The sequence below is a fragment of the Argiope bruennichi genome, chromosome 2, assembly GCF_947563725.1.
Source record: "Argiope bruennichi chromosome 2, qqArgBrue1.1, whole genome shotgun sequence".
Lineage (NCBI taxonomy): Eukaryota > Metazoa > Arthropoda > Arachnida > Araneae > Araneidae > Argiope > Argiope bruennichi.
In genome coordinates, this window is record NC_079152.1 from 5,806,046 (window position 1) to 5,818,908 (window position 12,863).

The 12,863-nt window shown below is 28.2% G+C and overlaps 2 protein-coding genes across 2 annotated transcripts; one reads left to right on the forward strand and one right to left on the reverse strand.

Annotated features, from left to right (window-relative positions):
- Nucleotides 1–4,119: 4,119 nt before the first annotated feature.
- On the reverse strand, nucleotides 4,120–5,327 carry LOC129962044 (delta(3,5)-Delta(2,4)-dienoyl-CoA isomerase, mitochondrial-like). Its single transcript, XM_056075734.1, has one exon. The coding sequence runs from the start codon at nucleotides 5,211–5,213 to the stop codon at nucleotides 4,290–4,292; it is 924 nt and encodes a 307-aa protein (XP_055931709.1). The 5' UTR covers nucleotides 5,214–5,327; the 3' UTR covers nucleotides 4,120–4,289.
- Nucleotides 5,328–5,712: 385 nt separating this feature from the next.
- Nucleotides 5,713–7,764, forward strand: LOC129958313 (leucine carboxyl methyltransferase 1-like). The gene has a single exon (XM_056070712.1). The coding sequence runs from the start codon at nucleotides 5,916–5,918 to the stop codon at nucleotides 6,849–6,851; it is 936 nt and encodes a 311-aa protein (XP_055926687.1). The 5' UTR covers nucleotides 5,713–5,915; the 3' UTR covers nucleotides 6,852–7,764.
- The last annotated feature ends 5,099 nt before the right edge of the window (nucleotides 7,765–12,863 follow it).

Here is a 12,863-nt window from a genome sequence, read left to right on the forward strand (position 1 = left end):
AATTTCTTTGTCAGAATTACTTCGTAGCCAAGAAAACAGATCAACTTGTGACTTCTTGAAGTTTAGCCTTTCTAATAAATTTTCTTTTTTGGCACCTAGAGGGATATATCCTTGGCATGGACATGATTATATGTAACAGTATTAAGCAGTTTATAGAATGAATTATCAAATTACTATATGATATACTATACGCTATTACCTAGTAGGTGAAGCAATTGACTGTAAATCTTCTTAACTTATATTAACAATATTTTGCACTAGACAATAATAGTATATACTGTAAACTTCGTATATTTCCAAATCCGTCGACTGCTCCATTTAAACTTCTTCCTTAATTGTTTTCATTCCGGCCGTGATCGGTGAAGCAGTAATGCAATGTGCATTGCTAGGAGATGACAGTTTTATTTATCTTCGTTTTACTTTTTGTTTGAACAACTTAATATGAACAAACATGCACAGATGCACGCATAAACAATATCACATTAGATGTAGAAAAAAGTAAGTAGCTGATGATTTACATGTCCATTTGAACCCTGCCTCGACTTCTGGCCCAGAAGTCGCGCTGCTCTATCTTAACATGTCTGAAGGGGATATCCTTATTCATAAATGAACTCTGCCCCCCCCCCCTTCCTTTTTATAGGTATCACTGCGATCATTGCCGAGTAACAACGTCAGTCGACACTCGGCCAGCCACGTAGAAACAAACTTGCATACTTTCAGAACGTGTAAACGGTATTATTGTTCAGAACACTGTTTTAATTCTTAATCACGGTGGAGCACCCCTTAGTCGCGGGGCCGATGCATAGCACCCGCCGCAGCCCCTCCCAGATGGCCGGCCCTGCCTTCTTGGATTTAATTCTAAGTGTGAGTGTCGTGTATTTTAGTGTTGGTGTTTGTTCTGTCTTGTAAAATGTGAACTTAGAGATTAATTAAATAATTATTCCCGAAACTCGTCAATATTTCATCTACCTCATAATGAAGTTATAAAGAGTCTCGTCCCTCGACAGTGACAGTGGCGCCACTTTCACTGTGGAAATGATGAAATGTTGACGAGTTTCAGGAACAGTTATTTAATTAATCTCTAAGTTCTATATTTCACAAGACAAAACAGACACCAACACTAAAATACACGACACTCACACTTAGAATACAATCTAATAATGACTTCCAAAAAGGATATCTTAATAAGGTAATATATACCTTAATAAGGTAACGCCATCTATTGTACCAAAAGAAAAGGTTGTAGAGTTAAATGTAAAATTAATTTAATCCACAACTTTAATTTTTTGCATTACAAAATATAATTGAAATAATCTGAGTAAGTAATCTGATGTAACAGTATTTTTTTATGTACCTAAATATTTTGAAAAATCTTGCCTTTCTAATAATTTCTTAAGATAAATAAAATTTAAATATATAATTAGTAAATAAAAAATATCACTTTTTAGTCTTACAATAACTAGATGTGGTAGGAAGAGATGGTTCAATATGAATTAATAATAAAAAAAATCTTCATTATTCATATTTTTATATTTCATTTTAAAATCTGTTTAATAAAAATATTTAGATGAAAAATTCTTGAGAAAAATTTACTAATATATTATTTTCATACATATCAAAAGGATGAAAATTATTTTATCTAAACATTATAACCAAGTGAACTTTTCCTAATAAGACATACATCTTTCTTTATTCATTTACCTAAAAGTGTCACTAAGGTTGATCAACCAGATACATGCTTAAGACCCTGCAAACTAGATCCCACGCATCAACATACTTTATACATAGATGAAAAGTTTTTATAAGATCATGAAATCTAGTCAAATTTATTTTCTGTATTCCTATCACACACAAAAAAAAGTTTAGATATAGTAATAAATTGCAGTTGCATGCATTAAAAATATCTGCTTAGTTAATAACATGGAAAATACTATGTTGTACATTAAATAATTAGAAATATTTCGATTCAGAATAATGCTAAATTAATTCTTTTTTACATATTTTAAAAACTTTGTGCTTCATTAGAGTAAGAGCATAATAAATATTTTTTAAAAAGAAAAATAGGAAGGTTGATTTATTCATCGATATTCTGATTCTACTTTCCCACAAAGAAATAACACACACCAAATAATTTTTAAAAAAAACGATTTAATAATTCTTCTAACAATATTAGTTAATAAAGTTCAGTACTTTAAAATTAAATACAATCTCAAATTCTTTAAATTAAAATATAATTTTAAGAATTAGCAATCACAATAACCTCTATTAAGTTTAAATGCATCTTTCCAAAGATTAAAATATTATAACAAAAAAAGTATTAAAATTTAAAAAATGGCACAAGAAAAACTATCCTATATATTTTGGTTTTCTGTAGAAAATAAATTTCAAAGACTTAAATTCAAAGGAGTCGAACTTGCAGGAATGAAAGCAATAACTTTATTTAGAATTAATATGTTAAATATTAGTATTCAGATAATAAATGGGTAATTTTTTATACTAAAAATCAAAGATTTTATTTATTTAGATTTATTTATTTAACTGGAACCCATTCAATATATATGCCAAGGATCTCAAAAACTAAAGGGAAGTATTACATCTATTCTCTAAAACTTGTTCATTTAGATAAAATTCATATTTTATTTAAAAGCTTATGCAATGTTACATATCACATGACTGCAATGTTTCACGTTTTGAAGTAATACATTTGTTATCGACTACAAAAAAAGAAACTTCTAAACTAAGCAATGTCAAATTCCATCTGATATCTAATCAGCAGATTTCAAAACAATGTAGTGACACAATTCTTAATTTTAAGCTTCTTTTTCTCTGAAATACAGTCTTTAAACTGAAATAGATATAAAACACATTTCACATCGAGATTAATGATTCCTTCACTGATATAGACATAAAACATGCTCATTTCATTATATTTTTAATTAGTCTAATAATTATAAAATATTTTCTAATTTTTATAAATAATCATTTTGTCTACAAGAATTTCATCTTTAATCAAATTTGTTGAAATTTAAATCCTCTATTTAAAATTGGATATAAAATATTTCATAATAAATTCTACTCATATTCAAAATATTAGCTACTGGCAAATATATGTCTAATTATAAAATAACTTCTAAAATAAATAAATTATACAGAAATCAACAATAAAGATTTAATATCTCATACAAAATACAGATAAACATTTTTAATTCTAAAAAAAATTCAGGTATACATGAAACAATTTTATACAAAATAATTTACTATGAGTGTGCATCAAGTGGCTTATCAAAAATTTTAACAAGTTTTGAAAACATACAATTCAATCTCTAAAATCATTAATATCAAAATAATTTATGTTTTTTAAAAATATACAGTAAAAAACCATGCTTTTCACCTATTTCTCTTTGCAACCTACATTTTAAAAATAAACTTGGAAATAATTTTTTGAAACAAATATCCAATCACTTAAGTCTTAAAAATAATTTATTAATGGTTTTATTTACAAAATTATACAGCACTGAAAATTAAAGATATAAGAAATATGTAATTATATTTGGTAGATTTCTCAAACTAAAATGCTTATTAGAAACAAGAGATCTTTTCAAAATTTTTAATGTTCTAGAGAATAGCATATGTCGGATGGTTCAAGGAGAAGAAAGATTATGGTCTAACTTCAAAAAATCTGCAAAACTATTAAAAAAATTGTAGATTTCAAATATTTTCATACACATATATATTTTCAATTGATTTAATTTACAATGCAAAGTTAATTTTTCAAAAAAAATATTACTTAAAAAGTATGCAATGACTTTTCACTTTATTCTTCTAGAATTAGATGCAAAACTAAAATATGTATAATCACAAATGTGAGAGATAAAATTCTGTTAGTAAAAAAAAAAAAGCATGACTGATAAAATGAAGAACTTTGGTTAAGCTATTTGGCTATTTGAATGAATCATCACCAAAGTATTTATTATAGGTAAAATCCCTTTCAAAAGAGTTCCAAGAGAGAATTTTTTATCTAAAAACTAACAAGTTAACAAGTATTTTTGATTATGAGAATAAATAACATTTCATAATCACTATATATTCACAGAAAAGAATCCACAGTGAAATGCAAGCTTGTTTGAAATAGAAATTTATTATGTCTAAGGCAAATGCTTTTTTAATCATTAGTATCCTTTTTTTAAAAAACAATTGATATAAAAATGATAAAAATAACTCTTTTTCTCAATCACACTGTACTGGCAAATTGTCAGACAGATGAATAACAAGCAGACTTGGAGTTTATTTTACAACTTTGAGAATTTCGGGGGCTCTTTTGATCTGGAGATTGTAGCCTCAGCTGCTTTGAGTACATCTTCACTCTGAAGCATTGTCATGTTCCAAAAAGTCATGAATTCCAGCCCTTCCTTGACTGAATGATCACGAGAATAATTCAGAGCAATCTTCGTTCCTTGCACTGCAACAGGGCTTTTGGATGCAATCAGAGCAGCCAGATCAAATGCTGCATTCATCATCTCCTCCTTAGAAGGAAATATCTTACTCACAATTCCAATTTCCTTGGCATCTTTTGAATCAATGGGTTTACAAGTGAAAATATATTCCCTCAAAAGGCTATCATTGCCTACAGCTTTTGGCAGTCGTTGTAGAATGCCAATATCGGCAGCCAAACCAATGTCAATCTCTTTGATAGCAAAGTAGGCATCTTCCGTGCAATAGCGCACGTCGCAGGCACTTACAAGATTAGCACCTGCTCCAAGGCATCCATTGTGGATTGCTGCAATTACCGGCTTTTGGCAATCTTCGATGGCAGTAAAGGACTGCTGGAATTGGGCAATCGTCGCTTGCAAGTATTTAGCCTTTCTGGCAATGTCATCTTTACTAACTATTTTGGAAGTGAGATCCAGCATATCAGAAAAATCCAGGCCAGCAGAAAACATGCGCCCATTACCAGAGACGACAGCAACACGGCAGTCTTTGTCATCCTTGATTTTTCGGAAACAATCAAGAACTTCATGCCAAAAGATTTTATTAATGGCATTTAATTTATCAGGTCTGTTCAGCTGAACATGCAAAACATGGTCTCGGTCAGATGTGACCGATAAGGTTTCATATTGATAATTAGATGTGCTAGACATAGGTCGAATTAATTTCTTCAAAGAGTGAATAGAAATTTTGGAACGCAAAAGACTTGTAACATTAGCACAAAACATTCCAAATACTTACTTTGGAAATGTTTCTACACGTTGATTATTAAAAATTGTGCTGAGTTATGAAATCGAAACTTGTGACACCTATGTACACAGAAGGAAATTTTTTATTTTAACTTAACTCATTTCAGTTCGGAGTCAGCAAATTATCATCACAAAACATATTTTTTTTGTTTTTGGTTTTTTTATATCCCAGTGTTAAAGACTGATATTTGTTTAGTTTATAACAAATATTGTGTTTTTAACGAACATTATTTAAAATTATTTCTTAAAAATAACAAATGCATGGCTTTTATGAAAATCCTAAATTAATTCATCATGATCGTTTTTTTTTTTAGAAATATCCAACCAATATCTTTTAATTTCATTTAAAAATGTATAAAAACTCAATTATACTAATACTAACTTTGATTTTTTTTTCTCGATATTATTATTAGAAAACGTTATTCTAGCATGTATCGTTTAAATTTGATGAATGATAACATTAGAAGTAAAACCGCCATATGTTTAATACCCCAACCTTGTAATCGCTGCACACAAACAAAACATTATCCATCTGAAGTTCTCAAAGGATGATTCATACTGAGTAATTCTGCGACGTGTATATGTATCTGTTCTTTATTAATTATTGTAAAGAAATTTTAACTGAAAATAATTTGAATATAAATGCGATGATTATAGTGTAAGTTCGTCTGTTCATCCATCATGTGCGAAGACGACGCCGTAATTGCTACGAACGATGACGCTGCTCTCTGCAAACGATACGCGGTCGCTAAAGGTTACTGGAGTGATCCCTACATTGAATATTTCATTAAATCGACTTCGGAGAGAAAAGCACCTGAAATCAGCCGTGGGTATTACGCGAGAGTCATGGGAATGAAAATATTGCTGGATCAGTTTCTCACAACCACCAATTATAATTGCCAAGTGATTAATATTGGGGCTGGATTCGATACCTTATATTGGAGATTGAAGGATGAAAATGCGTCCTTAAAAAGTTTCATTGAAGTGGATTTACCCCCAGTCACCTCCAGGAAATGTTATATCATTCGAAATCGAAAAAATTTACTCCGTATGGTTGCTACAGAAGATGATGACATACAGTTTTCAAGTTGTGAGCTCCATGCTGGGGAATATCATTTAGTTGGAGCTGATATTCGCAACACAGGGGAACTTGAAACAAAGCTGCTGTCTGGTCTAGTAGACACATCCTTGCCAACAGTTTTCTTGGCTGAATGTGTTCTGGTGTATAATGAAGAGCATCTCACATCTGCCCTGCTGAAATGGATTGCTGAACATTTCCGAACAGCCCTATTCATCAACTATGAGCAAGTGAATATGGGTGACAAATTTGGATCAGTGATGATTGAAAATCTGAAGAAACGTGGTTGCAATCTTGCTGGAGTATCTGTCTGCTCTGATCTGGAATCACAGCGGAGGCGCTTCACCAGTGCTGGTTGGGATGGAGCCAAAGCTTGGGACATGATGGAAGTGTACCAGCATCTGCCCTCGCAAGATGTGGAACGAGTGGAACACCTGGAGTTTTTGGATGAACAAGAACTTCTTCAGCAACTCCTGCAACATTATTGTATAACTGTAGCTTTTCGAGGTGAAAGTCTTGAAGATATTGGCTTCAACTAAAAACATTTCTGGATGCAGAAAAAAATGAAGAAATGTGTGTCAAATGTCAGACTCAGCTTGAAGAATATGTGCCAATTTGGCAGTTTCATCTTTCTCCTTACCCAAAATCAATTTCAAATCTTTAAAGGCTGCCAAATAGGAGATATTGTAAATGCTCCAGATTAATTTGTCTTTTAGCTTAAGTCATGTTTTTACTTTTTTTTTTTTTTTCACCTCATCCTATATAAATAGCAGGTAAACTACAGTGGACTATTTTTTCCATTTGTTATCTGTGCCAGATAATTTACATTTGTATATGGAAAAAAAAAAAAAAAAAAGAATTTGCTTAGTTGTTCTAATGATTATTACTTTCTTCTGTTAGCTATTTTTTGTTATCTCTTTTTGTCTTTTCAGTCTACACCTCTTCCCTTTGAAAATTTTAAATGAAGAATCTTATAATAAGAAATGTGAATACTAGTATGTTAGTAAGGCCCCAAATGATGTGAATAATTTATATCAAGAGAGATGCTGAATATTGGCAGTATTTTGAGTGTCATTAATAAAGAATGGAAAATTAGTGTTACTTTATGTGATGCCAATAAACAAAGTGAATGTTAGCTCTACATCATGTGGTGCCAACAGAAAAGGTAATTGTTGGCACTAAGATTTGACAGATATTTTTAAGGCCTTTTTGATGGAATTCGCCAAAATGTGTTATTATAATTAGTTTTGCTTAAATTTTCTATATTATTTTCTTTGGAAAATTCATCAAACAAGATTATTTTTCATTAATTTCTAAGGAATATAAAATCCAATTTTATGTCATATTTGTTTTTTTCCATAAATTATATTAGAATTTCTAAGGAATATAAAATATGATTTTATGTTATGTTTGATTCTTTCATAAATTATATTCAGACTTTGTGTTTTAATAAACTTTTAGAAATATCTATATTTATGTGATAAAATTGTTTATTAATTCCTTTCCATTGTTCTCAGTTGAAGAGAATTTTTAAAATAGAACTTGAATTTTCAGGGTAAACAAAAAAGATCTTTGTTTTAATTTTGAATATAAAAAAGATTTCATCATAAATTATTATTGTTGTATATTTAGCGATCATCATAAATCTATTTCTATTTTATTTGTCTTTGTTGCTCTTGTAATAATAATAATGATATTGAAAAATTAATTTATAATTTCAAACGATTTAACCTGTTACTGCTCAAGTTAATTATTTAATGCATATAGATTACTGTAATTTCTTTTAGATTATGTTAAAATTATTGAGATTAAAAGTGTGAAACTAAATTAATTTTCAAATATTTTAATATATTTGTGGAAATTAGTAGAAAATCATTTTTTTAAAGATGAGAGAAGGCATTAAAAAAATTACTTTTAAATTTTTTCGATTTCTTTAAAAATAAATGACATCTGAAAAGCAAAATATATTGAAAGATGACATTTTGACATGAAAATATAAATGGTCGATATAAGTTGGGTAAGTTCTTATAGGGGTGTCAGTTGAAATTTTTTTAGGAATTTGGAAATACATATTCACTTCTCAGACAAATAAGAAAAGAAACAATGTAGTTCAATTTAGTTACAAAAGTAAAATGTAACTATTATATAAAGAATTCTTTACATAGTATGCTGAGCATTAATGGGTTAAACTAATTGAAAAAGAAACTTTTTTAAAGATTTAATGGTCAATTTTTTTTTGTTTGTTTGTTTGTTTCCTTTTTTGTTTTGTTTTTTCATTTACTTTTTGAGTTTACTTCTTTGTAGTGTTAATGAAACTAATTCAAAAAAAAATAATTCATCTTTACATTTATTTGTAATACAGAATCTCTCCAAATAATCTTTTGTTATAACTCTTGTTATCTTGCATGTTATTTCTTTTCACTTACTATTTAATTTTTAAATATCTTGCATAGATATTATGAAATTCATAAGTGTAGATTTTAAAAGAATCTTAAAAATTCTTTCAAAAATACTAATAAATTCCAGAGAATTAAATTAAATTTAAATTAATTAAAATTCCAGGTAGCATAATATGTTGCATGATATTACACATTATTGCACAATATTATATAATATTATAAGCATTTCGAAAGACATTCAATACCAAACAATAATATATAATACCTTTATACTACCGAGGATCTATTGCATGTAAAAATTTCATCCACTTTCAAAAATAATTTTGTACTTATCTAACTGTATGTCATTATTATGTACATTTTATTCTATACTGACAAAAATCAAGGGAGAATAAAAATTTTAAATTTTGATGGAAGGAAAAAAAAATTAGAAATTATAGTATTGTTTAATGGGGTTCGGGGACTGATCTGAACTTCATAAAAAATTAAATTCAGTTCTACTGTGTATTTCAACCGAAATCATGTTAATTTGTTGCTGTTGATAGTCCTTGCTTTTCAGATTAAATAAGACGAAGTTCATCAAAACATTCAGCACCACTGTAGAGTGTGTGTGCAAATTAGATGTTTCCAACCCTATTCAGAAAACAACATGATCCATTAAAGCTTGATGTGTTTCACATTTGCATCAAATAAAAAAATTCTGTTCAAATCAGATCATTCTGCTCCCGACAAGATAGAATATGATCTGATGAGACCTAGTTTGCTTCATATATGTGACAAGTTAGAAAAATCTTGCTACTCAGATCTACACCAGTCCCAAACAAAAACAAAATAGCATCTAGCAAGACTTGATATATTCCACACTTATATTAAGGGCTAAGGAACAATTTCTCCGAATTTACTATAAAAATTTATTAGAATGTTTCGAAAATAAATATCAAAATATAATAAAAATCAGTTGATTTTTTTTATCATTAATTTTTTTTTTCATATTTTTAGTGTTGTGTATAGTTGGTTTATTAAAATACTTTTTCTTTCTTAGTTATATTTATTAAGATTTTATTTATTAAAATATTTTGCTGATTATTTATTATTGATATAAACTGTGAGATATTAAAAATAGATATTTTACATCATTTTTAATTTGAAAAAGATCATTTTCTTATGCTGTTCACATTCTAAGTTGCATTTTTGTTTGTTACATTTTTGTTTGTTGTTCCATTTGCTTTGAGTTAGCCAAATTCAAAGCAAATGGAACAACATGTGTTTAAAAGGTGACAATGGGAAGAGGTAATATGTTCCATCTGTTTTGACCCAAAACATAAAAAAAGGAAGAAAAAAAAGTGTCAGCTTTCTGCAATTGCTGTATAAATGGAAAATGTTCAATTTGTTTTGTAAACTTTAGTGCTTTGTGTATTTGTGCATTTATATATGGTTTCAATTGTCTGGTTGAATCCCAATCTTCTGATTGGCTATGGCTATTAGAATGAACTGTATATACATCATTATGTTAAAATGAGTAGTTGAGACAATATCGTATATTTGTTGTCATCAGAAGGTTTGATTTTGGCTAAAAAATATATGTGCTTTTGATGGATTAATCACTGATAAAACTTGGTATTAAAAGTGAAAAGTTTGAAAAAAGAATTTAAGCCCAGAATATTTTTTTGCCATGTATAGATTAGTATTTATTATTATTATCAATTCAAGTTCCCATATAATACCCAATTTTATTTAAAACAATATTTTTAATAATTTTGGTAAGTTTACAGTTTTTAATTTTTAAACAAATTTTATGTTTATTATTTAAAGTATGGAATAATGATATGTTTTAAATAGAGAGAAAGAGCTTTAGTAATATGAATCTGACAAAGTAAAATTGATAATATTGTGCTTTAAACTTTTTTTATTTTTGTTTTGAAATAGCTGAAATGTTTTTTGTGAGTCTTGCAACAGAATTTAATTGATTTATTGAATATCATCACTGAAAATGCAAAGGGCCAAATATATATAAAAAAAAAATCCAATTTATTGAAATCCACCAATATGTACTCCACCATAAATGGCCGGTCACTAATACCAAAAAGTAAGATGGTTGCTAAGGCAAACAATGCCATGAAGCAGACCTGAATTATATTGACAGATATAATTAATATGTATTGGCAATTTGGCATCCATTTATGATGTGGTGGATTCAGAAAGCTAAATGGGGTTTACAGTATATAACCTTTTACACTTTGAGTGGTGATCTGTATAGAAAGGACTGCTAATCAGATATATCATGGTATTAAAAGGAAATATTTGATTCTGTTTACTATTGTTGACTTCTTTATTGATTGCAGTAGAATTTCTATTTATTTTATGTGTCATATTTTTGTTTAACCAAATAGAATTTATTTCTTCTACACTCCATTTCAAGTAAATCCAATTTTTAAAGCTAAAAAAATTATTGAACAAAGATTTTATTATTAGAACAACTGTAAAGTATTCTTCTTCTGAAAGAAAGAAATTGAAGTACTTTTCTTTTAGCTCGTTCAAAACCTGCCAAACTTTAACAATGAATGTTGGCAATTAGGGAATAGTGCCAACATTCAAGCTTGGCAGCAACTGAGGTCTGGCAAATGAAGAAGTACCAAAAGTTATATATAATAAATCATGGGACTGTTTAGCTATTTCGTATTCATGACTGTTTCTTATACATATTTTTAATGTTTTGGAAAATGAAAGTTTTTTTTATTCGTGAAATAAAATGAGCCATTTGAGTAACTAGTCATATAAATATTAGCATTAGAAGTTAAAGATGACTATCCAGTTTGAAAATGAAAATTCATTACTTACTTTTATTGCTCATAATCTTTATGTGCAAGTGTGTCAGAAAATTCTATTGAAATTCCTTACTGTACCTTATCAAACAATTGGAAAGAAAAAAAACTATTTTTAAAGGGAGAAAAAAAAATGTTTTCAGGTGGAATTTTTAAAAAAATGAGTATTCAGGTATTGAGCTGCATTCTTTTCTTTTTAAGTGTCTTTTAGAAGCAAATTCTTTTTGTTTAGATTTTTTTTTAGTTAATTTTTTACATAAGGAATGTTTCAATGATAATTTTCTGGTGATTACTTGCTATATAATAGGTTATATATGTGATTGTATTTATAAAAACCCCTCTGGAATGCATTTAGCCTTCATAAAAAAGTGATGCTTTTTTTTAATTTTAATTTTTGGTTCATTAAAGATATATTAACTCAAACTTAATATGCAATTGTCATATGATGTTATAATTTTTTATTCCTTCATTTAACTATGCAGTTATTTTACTGAATATTTCTTTCCCATTAATTGTGTGGTATGCATATTTCTTTAAATTTGAAACGTTAAAATAGCATACCACATTTTTGTGCAATTGAAAAGTTTGCCTTAAAAGTCTTGTTTAATATTTCCTCAAAAAATGTATTATTATATAAAATAATATTTTGAAATCACTTTAGGTTGTGTTAAACGAACCTTTGGGAACTTTCTCGGCTTTTCATTTCTTTTTGATGAATTGTGATTGATTTTATGAATAAAATTTCAAGATTAAAAAATCTTCCAATATCTGCTTCAAGTGAATGTTTTTGTACATCAGGGGGCGGGTATAGATTGTTAATTGAATGTAAAATTTTTGAAAATGCAAAATTTTTTGCTCAGTTTTAAAAGCATTTGTTAAGGAATCCTGGTAACTTCATATTATCACTAAGTATTTTGTTTAATTAGGTGCTTTATTTATGTGTTAAAAATGTGAATGTGTTGTTGTTATAAGTTTTGTATTTATTTTATTGTAATTGTGATCCCCAAATGTGATATGCTCTTAAATCGCTCTATATATCATCTACTTGTTATTTGTATGTGTTGTTTAACATGATTGCTATGCTCTTTAACACTTTGTTTGAATTTCATAGGTTGAAAATTAAAATAAAGTCTTGTGAATCATTGTATCAAATCTAATAACTTTTGCAAAAAGAGTTTTCTTAACATTTTCTTTTTTTATGCATCTTAATTTAATTTCACTTGTTTTATGTTTTTTTAAATGCAACTTTAAGGAATTTTTACTCATTTTTTGACTTACTGGAGTTTTGAGTTTTCTTAACATAAATGTTCTGAATGACACAATATCATAA